The sequence below is a fragment of the Xyrauchen texanus genome, chromosome 36, assembly GCF_025860055.1.
Source record: "Xyrauchen texanus isolate HMW12.3.18 chromosome 36, RBS_HiC_50CHRs, whole genome shotgun sequence".
NCBI classification, from domain to species: Eukaryota; Metazoa; Chordata; class Actinopteri; order Cypriniformes; family Catostomidae; genus Xyrauchen; species Xyrauchen texanus.
The window spans coordinates 8,996,405-9,016,408 of record NC_068311.1 but is presented as its reverse complement, the minus strand read 5'-3'; the positions used below and the strand labels follow the sequence as shown (position 1 = coordinate 9,016,408).

General features: G+C 38.2%; 1 protein-coding gene across 1 annotated transcript in view; it reads right to left on the bottom strand.

The window, feature by feature from the left end:
• agmo (alkylglycerol monooxygenase) overlaps positions 1-20,004 on the bottom strand; it is a 51,029-nt gene that overhangs the window by 11,196 nt on the left and 19,829 nt on the right. Inside the window, 7 exon segments of the mRNA XM_052106640.1 lie at positions 2,319-2,435; positions 7,058-7,192; positions 10,486-10,565; positions 10,896-10,961; positions 11,920-11,986; positions 14,686-14,781; positions 15,105-15,208. Coding sequence (XP_051962600.1) covers positions 2,319-2,435; positions 7,058-7,192; positions 10,486-10,565; positions 10,896-10,961; positions 11,920-11,986; positions 14,686-14,781; positions 15,105-15,208 — 665 coding nt within the window.

Genomic DNA, 20,004 nt, shown 5'->3' with positions numbered 1-20,004 from the left:
TAAGGTCATCCATTAAGCAAGAATCATGTTTCCAAGCAGGAGTGGTGGTGGCGTAGTGGGCTAAAGCACTAAACTGTTAAGCAGAAGGTTGTTGGTTCGATCCGCACAGGCCCCCCGTTGTGTCCTTGAGCAAGGCACTTAACTCCAGGTTGCTCCGGGGGGATTGTCCCTCTGTAAATCGCTTTGGATAAAAGTGTCTGCCAAATGGATAAATGTAAATGTAAATGGATTTACACTGATCAAAATCTGGTTATAATTTGAAGTAAACACACGGAACAGTGTTATATAAGTTTATCTGGCCTTGCTAACCCAAATTACAGAGCAATGGTCAGGTGTCTCATGTGAGGTAAGTGACCTTATAATGTCTTTGATATGACAGCAAACAATTACCAAATTTTCCCAGTCTTACAACAGATAGAACCCAGAATTTTGCCCCTTAGGGGCCGGCTCATAAAAAAAAAAAGGGGTGTTTGGGGGGGGTGTTTGGATTTATTAATATTTAAAGCCTTTCCATATCCAGTTTCAACAATAACAAAGCAGGAGAGCAAGGGGGAAAAAACAGAAAATTGTCTTCCAAAACTAGCATTTCCGTAGAGGTTTGAGCTCAGACCTTCCATAATTAACAATTAATCAAACAACAAAGATTGATAGTCCTGAATGGTAAAGTGTTCTACACAAAAAATAAATGTTTTCCTTCTTTTTGAAGTACCAGTAAGCTATGCTATAGCATCACTTGTCAAATGAATGGAAGAACCTGTACACCAGGGTAAAAATACACATTTGCATTATTTATTGCGAAGCCTGTAGGCCTCAGTTTGTTGTTTTCCTTGGAAGGTGATTGATGCAAAAGGAAGGTTTCCAGGGGCTGGAAAAATTGGTCAGCTTGGCTCTTTGCATGTATGTATTGGTTGTTGGACCAATGACAAATATTTATTGGCTTGCGGAGCTATAAAGAGGGATCCAGTGGACACTTCTCCGAGAGCCACACCTGAGGGAGCACCGCAGAGGTAAGGAATCACAGGAAAACGGGCCGTTTTATTTCAGTGGGGAGGCAGGGTGAGGCCACACATTATGGCTAACCAAAACTATGCCTGGGGAACATAGACTTCCAAGGATAACGGACAAGGGTAACTGAACATCTTTCTGTTTTTGAAGGGGGGGGTTAAACAATAATAGACAAAGATTTCTTCAAAGTAGCTTGCCTGTACTCTACTATTAAAGGTCATATTATTAGAGGAACATTTAGGATAATAAGAGAGAGACCAAGATTGATAATAGACTTTGCAAGGTAGCATTAACCATACAGCAAATTAAAATGTTTTAAAGATACTGTGGATGAAACTGAAAGATGGCATACAGCCTTGGGATTTCAGTGGGTGGGGGCGTAGCAACAATTATAACTGGTGGGAAAATCTCCCCCTCACTTTGTTCATCCTCCCACTTTTTGGGGAAAATTGACAACATATTTAAAGATTGTAAAGAAATTGTAGACACATAAAACAACTGCTTTAAGACCCAGCAAAAGCCTCTGTCAACCGGTCGCTTTAGTGGTGATTGAAACGAACAAATAAGTAGAAATCTACCTTGTCCAGTGCCAACTTCAGGAAATTACAGCATCTCATTCATCATATATCCAAGCAGACATATGACACAAGATGAGCTATAAGACACAAGACAGTGGCGATCTTGTGGTTTTCCTGACCAACTACTGGGTGGCGCCATGATTCTGATTGCCGCTGGTATGTTTATGGTTCTAATCTCCACAAGAAGCAATGTAAATCAACAGAAACAAGTGATCCAGATGGAGAACCACCAGTACTAGTGTGTAAGGAGTGAACAGGAGTTCAGATTCACCTTATGCAGGTGTTCACTGTTATTACAACACAATGTAGTAAATAATATCAACAAAACTTCATGTCATTTACCCACTCACTAAACTTTGATGTGTGAGGCACTGTCAAAAGACAAAAGTCATTACGACTCTGTAAAGTATCGGCACTATGGAGCCACATATTATTTGCCAATTTTTACAAATTGAAAATTCTAAACATCACATTATCCACTACAACATACTGTCTGCAGATGAACGTGAAAACACTGAAGACCGGAAAATGATAGCTTCTGTTTTGAATTGTGGAACACTTCCATGTTCGGGAAACAGCTGGATAGATGTGTTATCATCACATTACATCACCTAATTAATATTCATGAGCCAAGCTGATAAGATTTGTAATGTTTCCCCTCCATTTTTCAGTTAATTCCTGCATCTAATGCGGATATCAATTGCAGAACGAAAAGTAACAGAAAAAGGTACAAACCATTTGATCCATTAACAAGTTGTTGTACACATCCAGCAGAAGTATGAACTGTATAAACACGTAGGCTTGCAGAGCTGGGGACCATGCTGGATCATGTGGCTTTTCCTCTCCAGTAATCTGATTGGAGAAATAATATGATGTATTATGTAAAATGAAGTTTTGTAAAGTAAAGATGGTGAAGCATGGCGCTACATTCTTTTGAGTTCTTTTCTCAAGGAACACATGGACAGATGAAATGTATACCCCAAATGTACAATGTGTGTGATACACTTTATATCTATACCACTGAAACTGTGACAAAATAAAACATTTGATTTTGCACCTACTCTTTGTAACATATTAGTGCTGTTGAAATACTATCGTTTGGATCTGTTAAGGCTCTACACTAAGATCTAAAACTATCCAAACCTTCCCATAAAATCACAGTACCGGTACATAAGACAACTGCGTCACTCTTTGGATCCTAACCTAACACAACTCTGCTTCATACATCACAGCTTTTTTGGAACATGAATCATTGAGAATTTGATCATTGTTGATTTCCTAAGCATACTTGAGTCTGTCTCAGCGGCAGCCACGTGTGGGTTTTCCTCACGCCAGAACCCAAGTGGCTACGCCGCCATGGTGTTCTGTTTTCTTTCAGAAATCAACACATCCGACCCGCCTTCCCCCTTCCCTCTCTCCACTACTCCACAGGAGAAACAACAGACACACCCTAGTCTTCATCACAGAGGGCCTTTCAAGATATTTCTGTCAAATTCCAGCACACTTCACATGTGTAGGATCACCAGGGCTCACTTTGAGGTGGCATAAATTGTGACATGGAGCAACAAAGAGAGAAAGTGTGTGAGTATGTGGTGTAGTCAGACATATTTCAAAGCAAACCGCCACTCTCCTGATGAGAAGACTTCAAAACCTTGTTGCAGGCCTGCTGTTTGATCGGGCCCAAAAAAAATGGCCTTTTTAAAGACGAGTGAAAATGAGCCTATTGTGCTTCAGTCCACAAAGGCAGTTTAGACTAATTTGGCATTGGCGCACACTTGTAAAACCCGTCAGAAATGTGAGTCCGTTTTTATATGAGTAGTCAATGAGTCATTTGGGAGCCATTTTTCCTGCTACAAAAACTGCAGGTAGTAAATGGTAAAAAGGGTGAGGGAAATTCTTAAGCAGAGAGCTTTAGCCCCCAAACATTCAGTGATGAATTACACTAAAACTCTTGCTATAATCAAGTTCATTAAGGACAATGGAGGGACAATTATCTCATTCACAGTTTCACTACTCAATACTATAATACTGTCTCCCAGGTTTGGGCAATTCTTGTATTCAAGAATAGAGCTGTTTAGGCTGTAGTCCTAAAACCGGGAATTCGAGCCAGTCATACCTCAAACATGAAATTTTAAACTGCTGTAAAAAAAACACTGTTGCTGAGAAGTTGCTAAATAAGGACTACAACTATCACAAAGATGTAAGTTTATGTTTTTCACGAATCAAGCAACTGTTGTAGTTCTTAAAGGTGCTGTAAGTTATTTTAGCCATTGTGGAATTTCCACAAGTTGAGCCGTTGAATTAGCCACACCACCTTTCCCCAAAACGCCACACCCCAAAGATACCAAATGAGCTTTATTGAGACCGAGACAAGCAGAAATGGTTGTCATAAACAACAGCAGCAAAATAGCGCCCTCAACTAACAACTATTATGAGCAACATGACATAAAAATGGCATTATGCCTCAATAATTAGCTGAAACTACAATACTATGAGAACATGCAAAATCATTGACAGGCAGAAAGTATCATTGTTCACAGCCCACGTACAAATTTTTGTTTTATGTTTACTGAGTCTAGAGCTGTCACAGATGTAACTGGTCCTGCTCAACCCACTCCGAGCGGGATCCGAACAGGAATCATTATTTTTGCTTTACTTTTTTCTCCCAGCCACTTTCTCTTCTGCTATGCGATGCATTCCATACAAATAAGCCATGCATTGCATACAAGAGACGTTACAGGTCATGCTAGGTACTTGTGAGAGAACGAGGGAGGAATGTGGCAGGGTGGAGGGCGGGGCCGGGGCCGGGGCCGGGTCGTGATTCCGCACACCCGGCCCCTAATCAGGCTAATTAGCCATCAAGAGGGATTAAAGGCTGACCGAAGATGGCAGTGCAACAGAGAGAAAGATGTTCTGACAGCTGTCCAACACCTGTGTGTGTTTGTCTTTTTGGTTGAGTTTTATATGAAACTACTATTTATATTGTCAAGCCGGTTCTTGCCTCCTCCTCTCCCTTGAGCCCCTTTTACACTGGTGCCGAAACCTGGGAAAGGAGGAGGGATACGCAGTAGTAGAGTCCTCGCCACTACCATCCACCCCAACGGAGCAGCCACGGCTATCAGCCGGGGGACAGAGGAGCCCGACCACCTGAGAGTGAACGAACGGTCGCCTAACACGAAGGGAGAAGGGGCTCCTAGCCGACCAGGGCCGCTGCCAGGGGTGGGGGGAGACCCCTATCAGCCGCTAAACGTGGCAGGGTCGTGATGACCACCGACCGTGAGCGGGGAGGGGCTCCTGGCCGACCACCTGGAGTGGGAGAACCACTGCCAGGGGCAGGGGAGACCCCTTCTATTTCCTGAGAAGACTGCCTCCGATCCATCTGGGGAGGCGTGGCTGTTGTCCATTAGAGAGTGGAGGAGTTAGTGTTTTTCTCTATCTCTCCCACTGCTGCTCTGTGTTGGCCTTTCCCTCTCTTTTTAAAATGTTTTGTTAATTTGGCACGATCGCCTTTACGGCATGTAGGTGCCACACTATTTTTTTGTTTACCTCCATTTGATATTGTCAAGCCGGTTCTTGCCTCCTCCTTTCCCTTGAACCATCAAAGTCCAAAACTTGAACCTGCATCATATGTCATCATGTGCTGTGCCCATCAACAATGTCTGATGTTTTTCAAAATTCAGGATAAAAATCAGTGGGGAATGCCAGCCTAACACGTTCAAGGAATAAATTAATATTTTCCACTTTAGTCATCTAAATGCACGCTTGTTTTAAGTGGATCCACAATGCATACAGACAACACATCTTCAAAGTTGCATGTTGATACAACTTCAGTGGAATCTGTGAAGAGGAGGAGGGTGTGGCCACGCCATGAGGGAGCACGCCTGGCGCTGAGTTGCCCCAATCAGCAGGAGAGAGATAAGGAGCAGCCAGGAACACCAGAGAGAAGTAGAGAGAGGCATGCAGCAGTGTTTGTGTGCGTGCGTTTATGTTTTGGTTATGCTGAAAAGCATATTATGTTGTGTTTTTTTTTTTTATTAAAATTATTTTGGTTGGATTTCGCCATCTCCCGCTTCCTCCTTTCCAAATTAAGTACCGATCTGCCACATTGGTGCCGAAACCTGGGAAGGAGGAAGGATGGGCTACCATGGAATCCTCGCCGCTGTCATTCACCTGGATGTGTAGGAGCGCACTGCCATACGACTGGAGGCAGTGCAGCTGGCTGAGGATCATGTGACAGCGTGTTCGAGCCAAAGAACCGGAGAGTTTTTCTTATCTTTTTATCCACTCTCTCTCTTTCTCTCTCTCTCTCTCTCTCTCTCTCTCTCTCTCTGTCTCTCTCTCTCTCTCCCCCCTCTCTCTCTTGGGCTCTCCCACTCTCTTTCTCTCTCCCCTCTCCCTCCCCTCCTCCTACTCTGGATTCCAGGAGGCAGGGAAGACCAGCCGGTGGCAGAATGGCCTCCAGGAATGGGGGTAGTAGGTCAAGCCGGTTGATTCCCCGGCCTGAATCAGGCACTGGGAGTATATAATGAAGACCGGGCCATGTGGCGGGACTTCCTTTCTAAATCCATTGACTGTTGGGTGCCAGAGCTTCTTGGTTGGGCGTTCCATTTTTCCCATTCATTTAAATAGAAGTGACTTGTCTCTGCAAAATAGTCTCTGGCCTCACACTCTATAGAAATACAGTGGCCATCATGCAATATGTCTCTTCCCCAAAGTTTGCACAATTTTACGCCTGACTTCTCGCAATACAGGGGCAATAGAGGTCTACAAAAGAAACGTATTACTTTATTTAAAAATAACTCCAATATTAAGGTCTAAAACAAATACTGTGTTACTTCACTCGTTACTCAAATAGTAATCTGATTACATAACGTGTGCTACTTTTATCCCGTTACTCCCGACAAAGCTCAGGACACTTATTTCATTAATATCTTTCAGGGACTATTTCAATTGACTGCGTACCTTTCCATGAAAAAATCACTTAAAGCACCTTTAAGTAACAACTTGTTAGCAAATCCACATTTGAGGTATAACTGTATGTAATTTATGTTTTAGAACAAAATGTGTTCAAGTCTCTTCAAGAAATGGTAACAACAGACCTTCATAACACCTTAAATTTCAGCCTTTTTCTTATACAAAGATATTGTTTAGCTTCAGAAGTCCTGGAATATAATGAGTCATATGGAACACTTTTATAATACTTCCATTGTGATTTTTTTTTGTCATTTTGGAGCTTTACAGTCTTCATTCGTTTTCCTTATATGGAAAAAATGGCCAGGATATTCTTTAAAAAGTCACCTTTTGTGTTCCAAATGAAGATAGTAAGTCAGAAGGGGTTGGAACAACATAAGAGTGAGTTAATAATGATATAATTTTTATTTTTGGGTAAATTATTCCTTTAAATTCTGAATTGCACACAACCCTACTGTCAGAATAAGATATTGATACGGTTGTGTGAAAGATATGTTTCCCACCTCAGGAATATCAGCAATGTCCCCCAGTCTTGGTTTTCCTGGAGTCCAGCCTGGCCCTTTAAAAATGACGGACAGCTTATTTGAAATTCCTTCAGATTCCCAGAACCTCTGCCACAGGTAGGGGTAATTAAGGAACTTCAGAGGAAAGAAAAGAGGAATGAGTTTATGAATGAAACACTCCATGTTCCCATTAAAGCAAGCCACTTAATGGCTGCACATAAAGGGACAGATCACTTATAAATTAAAATTCTGTCATCCTTTACTCTCCCTCATGTTATTCCAAACACCTATGGCTTTCTTTCTTCAGTGGAAAACAAAAGTTAACAAGTATGTTAATCTAAGTCCCCATTCACTTACATTGCATATTTTTTTCTATGCAATGAAAGTGAATGGTTACTGAGCATGTAATTCTGCCTATCATCTCCTGCCCATAAAAATGATGTTGAGTAAATAATGACAGAATTTTCCATTTTGGGTGAACTATCCCTTTAATGACCTCATGAAATCATGTGACAAGCATTGTTTTTCTTTTCCTTTGTTGACGTATTTCCAATAATGATACATTAAAGGTCTTGTTACTATTTTAAATAGCCAATAGGCTTTAATTACTTCACCATCATGAACAAAGATTTGCTTACTGACTTTCATTTAATTTTGTACGAGAACATTAGCATATAGGTGGCCTCAAATGGGCTTTTCCACTGCATGGTACAACTCGACTCAACTCAACTCTGCTCGCTTTTTTGGGGTTTTCCACTGTGAATAGAACCTGGTACCAATACTTTTTAGTACCACCTTGGTCGAGGTTCCAAGCGAGCTGAGCAGGCTTAAATGTGATGTCAAAATCCAGCAGATCACAGATTGTTCAGGGAGAATCGTCACTAACAGCGTCACTGGATTTCCGACACGCGACACCAACCCGCTAGTTTTAAAGTTAGCAACAGAAAGTATCATTTGTTCAAGCGACTTTCGATTGTGAAAAAAGAAATGGCTGTCCGCAAAACCACGCCGTGGTCAATAAACGAGGTGCAGACGGTCCACTCGTTAGCGATGAGCGAAACGAAAAAGTCTCTCAGGAAGTGTATCAGCTGTTGGCTGCACACGGCAACCACCAACAGTGTATGGAAAAGTAAAAAAAACTAAAAGTGAATACAGAACCATCAAGGAAATGTGGAAGTGGTTCGACCAAATGAACGCTATCTAAACTTGCGAGCAATGGGAGGGTGAGTGCCCTGGACTCATGATTCATCTGGACTAGGAGCTTGCTTCTAAAACAACCAGACCAATTTAACTGTTACACTTGTGTAAAATCACCAGACAACAACTGCTTTATGCAGCACAATGAGCTAGTAGCTAACAGCTAGTGGTCGTGTTATTGTTTTGGTCCATTTGTGTCGTGTTTAAGATGATGACATGGCAGTAGAGGCAGCGCAACTATGACGATCAGCCTATAATCCCACCCACGTTGAAATGGCACTAAACTGCAGTGGAAATGCAAGCTCAGACTAGTAAAGTGAGTACAGTTGAGGCGAGTCGAACCGTAACGTGCAGTGGAAAAGTGCCAAAAGTTATAATGAGCTAAGAGCCACAAAACTCTAATTTTGATTTCATAGGATCTTTAAATATTATCCTTGACCGTTTGACTAGTATTTTATACATTTTTCAGACATCTCACACTAAAAATCATTTCACAGCTTTACATAGAAAAATCATGCTTAATAATTGACAGTAAGATAAGTGGTTATTCTCACTCATTTTGTCATATGCGTCTAAATGATTTTGTCACACACATTAGAACGCTCTTATTCTGGGACGCCACAGGAGAGAGCAGAGAAAATAATCAAACACAACTTCCATTTGGTTTTGCTGAAATCTTTCAGCTCTCCTCAGCCATTTGTTTAAAGTGAAGTAATAATGTTATGGTTACAGCATGGTTTTTCCACGAGCGCAGTAATGTGAGGAGAGGCCCAGCTCCCATTGACTCTGGCCAGATATTTACATCTCTATAATTAAACCGGCCCGATACTCTAGAAACCCATTACATGAACCCAATTCATTCGCTGTGTTGATATTTTCACCAGTCAAAGGCCTTGATAGAATGAGAGGGCAAATTAATCTAAACAATCTGTTTATGTACAGTGTAGAATTTGCTTATATAATGTGTGGAGTGATCACCGAGGAGCCCATGTTTGTTACAATAACACTAGTATCCAACAATAGTTAAAAGGGTAACCCCAAAACAGCCCCCAATAAAAAGACTAACTCTAAAACAGTACTTACAGGGATAGTTAATCTAAAAACAAAAATTCTGTCCTCATTTATTCACCCTCATGTTGTTGCTAAACCCATTTGATTCTCTTTCTTCCATGGAACACAAAATGAGATGTAAGGCAAAATGTTAGTCTCAATTCACCATCATTCGCTTCTATTCAATTTTCATTGCATCTTTTTTTTCATACAAAGTAAGTGAATGGTCACAGAGACATTCTGCTTAACATCTCCTTTTGTGACACAAGGTGAGCAAATTATGACAGCGTTTTTATTTTGAGGTAAATTATCCCAATAAAGTACTACCTTTCTTTAAGAAATTCCAAACGAGATGAATAAATAATAAAACAAATAAGCTTATTATTACAGAGTGACTATTTGTACTAGGTTAAATTGCACCTGCCACATAGAATGTCTGTTCGCACTCCAATAGTCTAGTAAAAACATAGAAATTGAAGACAAACTGCGCCCACTGTGTCTCTGCAATAGAGTGGGGTATAATGATGGTGTGGATGTAATTTATTTCATGCGGACAACCCTTATAATATTAGCATTTATAATAATAATAAAATGGGATTTTCTCACAGTGATTTAGTCACTGGGTAGGTCAGGGCGCTGAAAGAATGGTTTGATTCCAGGTAAAATTGACCACGGTTTTACTATAGTAATATTGTTACCATGTTTTATTATTTTATTAATATTAATATTGTGTAAGCCATAGTTTTAATGCAATTACCACAGTATTACAACAGTAATTTGGTGTTTGTATAGTAACTATTTTTATTTTGTGGTTACTATCATTTTACCACAAAATAAACATAGTTACTATACAAATACCAAATTACTGTTCGTGATTTTACCACAAAATACCATTGTGATACTATGGTCACTGTAGTAAAAACATGGTTAATTTTTGTAGACGTATAGAGTTAGGTTTAGGGGTAGGGGTTGGTGTAGGTTGTCTGTGGTACTAAATAAACACAATAAACATTCTGCAGTGATGCCCCTATACTGTATGTTATTTAATTAGGGGTGTAAATAGCATCTAACATTATTTGCACTTATTTGAACTAATCGTTAAAGTGCACTAAGTGTAAATAGCATCTAGCCTTATTAATTAATTATATAATATTAATAGAGATTTAGAAATTAGTACCAACCTGGATAGTCCAGTTTTCAAATGTGTTGATTGGATGTGTGAGCCCATAGATAACTTTATCACTTTCCCAAGCGAACGTACCTGTGACGGTAAAAAGAGTAGACAGATTCACAATCATTTACAAATGCAAATAAAAACAGAAATGCAAGTGTAATGTTACATTATATTATTTGTATGTTAGATTAAAAATGTCTATTATAATTTTTTTTAATTTTGACATTTTTTCTTGTTTTATTAACATAGACAGTAGAAGGAGTGCAGATCATTCTGTGGAGAAAAAGAGCTGACTAGACACTGGACATAAAATGTCAGATTCAAACCTGCATCTCCCACAGCTAAAAATGTTTGAAGCATGTTCACCATAATTTGAATAAGTAAAAACAGACAAAAAACCATCTATTGGTAACTTACCAAACATCCTGTCCCAAATGATCAAGATACCGGCATAATTCTTATCAATGCAATATGGGTTTCGGCCTGTGGATGCATATTCATTTGTTAATGGTTTATTACATGCAACACATAACCATTAGTCAGCAAATCAGAGCATACAGCAATTTCATAACAAGCTAAAACTAAGGTATAAATTCAATGAAAAATATAGACTTCAAGGCATATTCTATTACTACATAGTGCTTTGCACAGTCACTGTTTTAATGAATACATTGATTTAGATGCATGCATGTTCATAAAGCACTATGCCCTTTTCCCTGAATTTACAGGAATTCTGTCAGCAAGCAAACAACTGTTATCTGTTATCTGCTATCATTTTACTGCATTGATGTTAACAGGTGTGAAATGCTTTACCTTAGATGCCGGGTACAGTCAGTATTAACAGTGTTATGTCACATTATAATACACTTGATAAGAAGTAGAAAATTATCTCAATGACAGTGCGGATGAAAATAAATGCTTCGCTCTTAACGCACAGTAATAAACAACTGAGCAACACAAATGCATCATGGCAACCGCTCATTCGGTAATACTTGATCACAAGTAACGTGTTACCAATTGAATCACAAAAAACAGATTTATATATATATTAAAGGGTACAGTTAGTAAAAGATGTATTCTGTATTACATCATGTACAACTAAAACTTGATTTTGGCACCACGCTGTGGTCATTTAATTTCCAGCTTTGGCCACTAGGGGCAGTGGTTCCAATTTCGGTAAACACAGTCTGAATTCAGCAGTAAAACTTTCGACATGCTGTCATGGAATTCAGTGCAATCAGTCTGTATTTTGCACATTCATGGTTTGATTTGGTTTAATCCTTAAATTAGAAGATAATTCATTATTACATTTAGAATTTTGAGTACAAACTTATTGATGAATCATGATTCCTGAGTGAAAACATGTTTAATGCACAAATAAATGCAGATGCATGGCTAGTGAATGAGGCCCACTGTGCCTTTCAAGACTAATATCACTTACCATGGTGAACTCTATGGTGGCTGGGAGTATTCAGAATCCACTCCAGTGGTCCAAGATCTTTCACCAGCTAATAATGAAAAAAAAAAAATGTTTCAGGGTGAGTGATAATCATCTTAAAAGACTTAATATAAAGACCATATCATTATATTAACATTAATAATAACTATTTCCTTTAATGCACAAAAGGGCAACCACAAAGGGTCATTCTTTTAAATGTAAAACACAGACAAAACACAAAAAAGGCAAATGATCATGGGTTAGCCCGTTGTCTGCTCTTTAACTTTTTTCATGTCGACAGGCAGACTGAATATTAATATTAGTCTTGCATACAGTATGTGATTAATTTTCCCCATTGAGTGCCTTGTATTTATCTTGGCTTAAGACTCTGAAGAAATGCCCTCTTTAGGGACAGAGGAACCTTGAAAGGTTCAGATGTTCGCAAATGTATTGGGAAACATCATTAATACATATTGTTTTCTTATCTGATGAGCTTGGTTGAAACTCTGCTAACTGCGGAAATAGAGAGGTAGCCAAATTTCCAGATGGAAAGAACAATATTTATAGATTGAAAGTAACACATTAAGTTGGAGTCAAGCAGTCAAGACAATATGTCTGATAATACACACCCACAAACACGTGTTCCATTGGAAAATGTATATTTCAATATTGCAATATTTTACCTCACAATAATTTAGCGATATTTTGATGCCAAGAAAATACATTTTAGCTAGATATTTTTAGTAAAAAGGTGTTTGATCACCACTCAAACAAGTCCATGAGAAGATGAAATGTACTATGGCATTCGGTAGAGCAGCACTCAATTTTTTATATTCAGTCAAAATATAAACTCAGAGTGTAAGTCCATAATTTGTTGAATGTCCATACAGACCCACTGTACAGCTAGACTGCAAGTGTTTTCAAGTCAAGCACAAAGTTCAGTACTTGTTGTGCAAAGCATCAAAATCAAATAAATATGAGTAAAAGATCACAATTTATCCCAGTTTTGAATCGCAACACACTTAATACAGTACAGCGATATTATGGTATCACAACCCAGATATCAATATAATATTGCATTGCCAAGTCCCAGCTGATTTCCACCCCTAATCCACACCAACCCCTATTTTCCCAGGATATAAACATCCATTTGAGCTTCATGCAAGCCATATATCGGCCAGGTGTTAGGGCTGACCATCGGGTTTTTAACTTGAGTGTTTGATTTTTGACGTCTGCAAAATGGAAACAGCTCAGCATAAGTGAACACCATACTTCAGTGGGCCATTATTTTCATGTTATAAGAGGTCTGGCAACAGCTGAATTTTATCTTAAATGAAAAGAGCTCCCTCGCGACTTAACTCATGTACGAGTGTTGGATCTGGACTGGGAATTTGATGGCAATAAATTACATGACATCAAAAAAGCCTATAAAGTGAGCATAAATTATACCCTTCAGAAAAATGGAGACGTAAAGACTGTTTTCACTAATAGAGCTCAACAAGATGGAAGTGATTCCAAATCCATTTCCTCGAATGTAAAGCTGATCCTACAGCCCACGTAGATGGTAAAAGCAAAGTTGTGCTTCTGTTTAGAATATATCATGAAATATAAAAATTAAGGGCTGCATTCAGAGCCACAGATCAGGCAAAACTACAAGCCTATAAAAGATTAGATTTTTTTAAAATGGCTCGACCATGTCTTAAGATGCTTAATATAAGGTACATTTGTGCTTCTGTTCAGAATATAACATAAAATATCAAAATATCATTACTAATGTGAGTAACACTAACGAAAAGTACAGGCGGGTTTGTGTTAGCTTTATTAGTCATGTGACACATCATTAGGGAGGGGACTAATTTAATTTATTTGATTGTTTGTTTGTTTATTAACTAGGTTTTCTCTTTAAGGGGGCTCTTTCTGCTCTGACTGTGTTCTGTGTGTGTATGATTTATTTAAATTTTTCCCCCCAATTGATTTAATTGTAAGAATTTAACTATAAAAATAGTTTGGATTGTTGTGATGTTGATTGTACATTGAACAGTTAATAATGAAAAAAATATATATAATAAAAGTTAATACACATATTACATGTGTCAAATGAACGAGAAACGAACAAGAAACGAATGCTCTATAAAGAGCATGCGCACATACACAACAGCCTGGGGGTATGGAATTGAGTCAGATATCCGTACTGCCAGTCCTTTCAACTGGTGGCTATTCAAATATTAAACTGAGCAGAGATTTCGCAGCACCTCCAGGCAGTACTGGCGGCTCTCAGTTTGGGAACCACTGCGCTAAAGTACACATTAGTGCACATTGTGTTTAGCAGCAGCATGGTGTTTGGCAGTAAATTGCTAACATTTTTAAAATGGCATATCGGATGAAACTAGAGACTCTAATCTTTTGACTCAAACAGGTTTCAATCTAAAAACTTTTGTTGCTGTTTCTCCCAAAGACAAACTCCACTGTGGTCGGCGCTATGCTGTTTTGTCACATGACTCCATGCATTAAAAGTTTAACCATTTATTGACAGCACAGAGTCTCCTGAACTGAGATCATTCGGTTCAATTAATTTAAATTATGAATTTTGTATAGCAAAGCAAAAATACTACCTACACACATGTGTACGCAGGGTCACACAAGGTTATCATCATATCATCTTACAGACTTCAAGAACGGTGCTAAAGAAATTACTTCAATATATATTGTACTCTCACAACACTTTTCAACACTTTGAAACAGTGAAATTAAACAGATATGATATCAAACCTCAGTATGAATCCAGAACTGATAGAGCAGGTTAAACTGTATGTGCACTGCAAACACTGACGGAGGAACCACCAGCGCCAATGGAAGGTAAAACACCTGAAAAAAATGATTAAGAATAAGCTAGAGCTCATTAATTGATAGATGGAAACAGGATCTATCACCTCTCTTGTCCAAATGATTGCAGTTTAAACATGAATTGTGATCATTTGTGTTAAGGATGATCATTTCATTTATAAGTTCACACAATATGTATTTTTTAATCACATCTATCATCTAAACAATTCTCTGTATGGCACTTAAGCGTTTGGTATCAAAAGCAAGAGTGTTTATTATATTTAGGGTTATAACATTTATGAATCAGACATCTATTCATTCAGTGAGACTAAAGTGGCTCAGGTGAGGTAGATGGCAGCTCATACCCATGAGGAAAACTGCTGGGTGGTAGACTGGCGTAGTGCTGTTGACAAATTGTAGTGTTCAGAGCTGTGATGAACCTGATGAGCTGCCCACAGAATGTTTAACTCTGAAACACAAACAGAGAGAAAAGGCAATTGTAATTCTACATTACTGATATAAGCAAAAGTATAGACATGGCAAACAAATTAGCAAACACCCTACATTTTACCAGAGCTAAGACTATATGACATCTGCTATTCTTGAACCATTGAGATGGTTTTGTTGGTTCAAAATAAATGCTGTCAATCATGGCAGTCACTCAATAACATAAGAGCAAGTAATCATTTAGCAGATGCTCTATACATAGTGGCTGACAGCGCACTTATTACAGAGATAAAGTGAGGTTAAGTGCCTTGTTCAAGGGCACAAAATGATAGTCAGGGTTGGGAGGATTACTTTTGAAATGTATTCCACTACAGATTATAGAATACATGCTGTAAAATTTCGTTTTTTTAACGTACTTTGTTATATTACTCAAGGTCAGTAACATATTCTAAATACTTTGGATTACTTCTTTAGCAATGGTAGGTTTTTTCACTTGTTTTGACTATAAAAACTCTGCCAGTACAGTAAGACAAAATACACATGTTAAAAATACATTCTCTGAAAAACCTAAATATCTTATGCAGAGGTGTTTCTAAAAAAAGATAAATATTTTTTTTTACAGGAAAACAACTGTAGTATTAAACAAAATTATTATCAAGAATATGATTTTTGCCCTAATATCAAAGGTCTTACTAGAAAAAAAGAAATTGTGATCTAACGTGAATTTTCTTAATAAAAAAATATGATCGTGTCTGGTCACATGTGCATGTAAAATGGCTAGAAATTGCCTTTTAGTTTATCGTAAAGCTGACAATTTACACAAGGTTTATTTCTATTTCTTCTGCTCCAAACTTACTTCAATGTTAATGGACTGCTCTTTTCAGGGTTCAAACATACAACGTTTGGGTGAGTGGTCCAGATTTGTCACTGCTATGGCAGGCCATCCATTTACTTACACATTGTTGTGATTTCTGTTACATTAATCACTATAGTCTACAGACTCTCGTGTTTGGGCCCAAAGATTTATACTTGAAGAATTTCAAAGGACCCTCAAAGCCTTCCTGAATGTGTACCCCAAGTAATAACCAGACACAATGACTGCAAAATGGTGCCACACTTGAAAAAGTAAAAGACCTAATGTTCACAAACTCTCAATAGAACTCAAACTGAATCAAATAAAAACAGCCTGATCTAAATGAAATAAAAAAATTCTAAATTCAAAATGATATTACAGTACGTGGTTCATTACACGTGTAGTGGTAGTTCCTAATCCCATGTGAAATGTCCACTGTGTGGCTATAAAAGCTCCTGAACAAGATTTGGTTTTTAAGGGTAGTGCTCTGTCAAGTTTTAAATCAACAAAACCCACCTCCCTAGTCCCTCCCCTAAACCTTAAACCTAAACCTAACTGACAGGGTAAAAAAAAAGCAAATGCGTGATGAACAAAATGCTCAATTGAGTTTTAAATCAACAAAGCCTAACTTCCTACCTAAACGTAACCCACGTTATAAAATAAAAAGTGAATGTGAGATGAAAAATGCAATCACTATAGCGATCATGTAATTTTGTGATGCTTGTAAGACCCTTTCGACTTACAGTATGTGTCGACTTAAGCTCATCAGGACTCGTAGCCCAGTTAACTGGTTTGCAAATGCAATGCTCTATCAGTTGAGCTACCGCGCAATTTGATCATCTTTTGAACAAGCTTGCAAATGTAGTTGGTTATGTAATTCAAACTTTAAAATGTACCACCTTACAAGTAATGCACTTTAGTAAAAGGGTTTTGATGTCATAAGATAGTAAGTGTATATGTACATTTTACTCATATCTGTGCGAAATTGAAATAAAAGTAATTGTTGTTGTAGCACCTCTAGTGTTTATTTCACTTATTTCACGCATTTTGAGCAATCTCAAGTGTAGCATTTCTTAATGAGGAAGCAAAGTGTATCACATCTCTTTCTCTAAGATTTCCCCAGTATTTTTCTTAGAGAAAGCCTAAGTCCTTGAGTAGGTGTGAGGTCTGTCAAATCAAAAATCTGGTGAAGTTTAATGTAGTATGCCGTGATCCAGCTGAACAAACACACCATGGTGAGAATGTAAAAACCAAACCTTCCACTCCATGGAACAGCATGAGAGTGAATAAATGATGACATAATTTTCATTTGAAATACCATACCTTAAATGAAGTATTGCAAGACCTCATCCTACTAATTAAAACACAACCACAGAGGTGCATTCAGTGTTTGAGTGTGTGTGAGCCCATGATTTCGCCTCCCAGGGTAGAGCTGTGTAAGATTGATGTGGGGTGTCACTGGTAGGAAGTATGTACAGCTAGGCCTCATTGCAATCCGTGTCCTCGTGCGTTGGGCTCGACTGGAAGCCGCATAGTTTGGCAGGCAGAATTCAGAGGGGAAGAGCTATAATGATGAGAATCTATGCCACAGAAAAGACTTTCCCATCATGCCTGAAGACCACGGTTTGCTCAGACACAGACACTCTGCTCTTTTCTCAAGAATAAAGGGGTAAACAGCATTTGGTTGCACAGAAAGCAGTGTACTATAAACGGAGATAAAAAAACAGCACTCTGGTCTTAACATGAGCTCCCGAGAGACATTATATGAAGATCTACAGCAATGTTTATCGCTAAACTGTATAAGTGACCAGTGTCCCAGGCTACCATCATCTTCCCTAAATGGCTGTGTTAGTATCACTCTGTAGTCTCCTTCAAATCAAATCAAATCAAATCAAATCAATATTTCATGTCCATGTATTTGTTTTGTACAATAAGTAGCCATGTAATAAGACTGGTATTTCATTTCTGATCATTATTACTGATCACCAAGTCTGGGATTATTTTGTAATAATGACAGGCTGACTGTACATTATCACTTTTAGACACACTTTCCTAAAAGTTAAGATTGTATCAAATAAATGTAGATTTATTTTAGTGTTGTTGGAGAAGCAACAGAGCGCAACAATCTGGTTCTGGAAGTAAAAATCCCATTCATTTCTACCATAGACCATCTATTTTCAACACTAACATATAAACCTTTAAAGACAGACCAACCATGAGCTCCGCGGGTTGTCATCGATGGTATATGCTTCCGTTGAAGCCATCCATCTGTGTTATTTCAACTTCATTGTTTAAAAATCCTTGTGTAACCCCACGGCCATTCATTTAAACCCATTGCATACTGTTCAGGACACTCTCAGGAGTCATTTGAGTGTTAAACTTCTGACACATGGAGTCATGTGACCAAACACAATGGCGTTGATTTCCATGAACTGCTTCTATGAGCGCAACCATTAAAAGTGCCTCTGGCAAAAAAAACTATTTTTCACTGAAACCTGTTTGGTTGTGTCTCTAGTTTCATTTGATATGCTGCTTTAAATAAGTTGTTTCTTTTTTGCGCTTTGGTGCTCCGATTAACATGAAGTACTCGGATGAGTGCTGTGGAGCATTTTTCTGACACAGAAGTCACACGGGGGTCTCAGGAGGTTAATAGTTCAATTAATGTTGAACACCTACATTACAGAATATTTCAAGAAAAATTTAAACTACTTGGTTTTCTATTCTTCAATATTTTTATATTTTTCATTGTTTCATATTTGATTATGTCAAAGGATTGTAGTCCGTGTCCTCTTGAAAAATGGTACACACCGATGTTGCGATTCACATCGGTGCTGTTTGGTTTATGCTTTTCAACTCTTTTATGAAAAGTCTCTGGAAGAAATGAAAGTGAAAAATACTTCAGGAATCCAGATGGCTGAAAAAGTAGGCAGGCACTGTTGCACTCTATTGCCTTTTTTCCAACATATTTTATGCCATTAAAATGATTTGAAACAATACCATGATAGTTAAACAACAAGTTAATATCAAGACATGTAGGAATATTTCATGCAAAAATATTAACCATCTCAGTTTAGGGTCTGATGTCTTTTGTCCTTAAAACCAAAGCTTATCTATAATCTAGACACAAAGTACAGGCACAGAATCAAAGGTAAAGTCTCATGAACAGTTATGTCACATTACATCTGTAACTGCAGATATGAAATGGGTGAGAGGTCTTGCTACATAAGGTGAAAGGTTAAACAAACAGGAAAATATATTTTACCATTGTGTATTAGTCACATATAAAAAAATCTAAAATTACATTTAAAATAAACTTCAGAAATGTTAAGCATAATAACTGTATCACACTAAATGCACAACACATCTAGGCTAGATGTTTTTTTTTACATATATAATCCAGTTACAAAATCCAGGCCAATTGCAATAAAGTCTAAATCCAAGATCTCTACTTGCAAATGTTAATGCATTTTTTATGTGATAAATATCTTCACGTTCCAGAAACTTAATTATAAATGGACCAAGTAAGGAACCAAGAACAGCTGGCTGTCAACAACTGCTTTTCATCACCTGCATTGGAGTAATGAGTAATATTTACTTTTCATCTCACACATGAATGCTGTCTGTGATTCTGGGCAAAGTACTGGGGATATTCAGCTCTAGTGCCACCCTCAGATTCTGTCTCACATGGTAGCACGGGACTCAATGAGCCATTGAGTTTCAGCGTTATGTGAGACTGCATGCCATGTCACTCAGGTTATCAGTGAACTATGAACATCTGGGCAGAGCGCACAAGCTGTCGTCTAAGCAATGCCAAGACAAACAGTCAGCCGAAACAACCAAACCAGCTTCTGTCACCACAATACTTCACAATGTCTTCGCTCACAGTTAAATCTGCAGCTCAAGATATTTTTCATGTCGGACAGAATGCACATGAGGAATCAGGCAAAGAACCCAAGCGAGTTTAG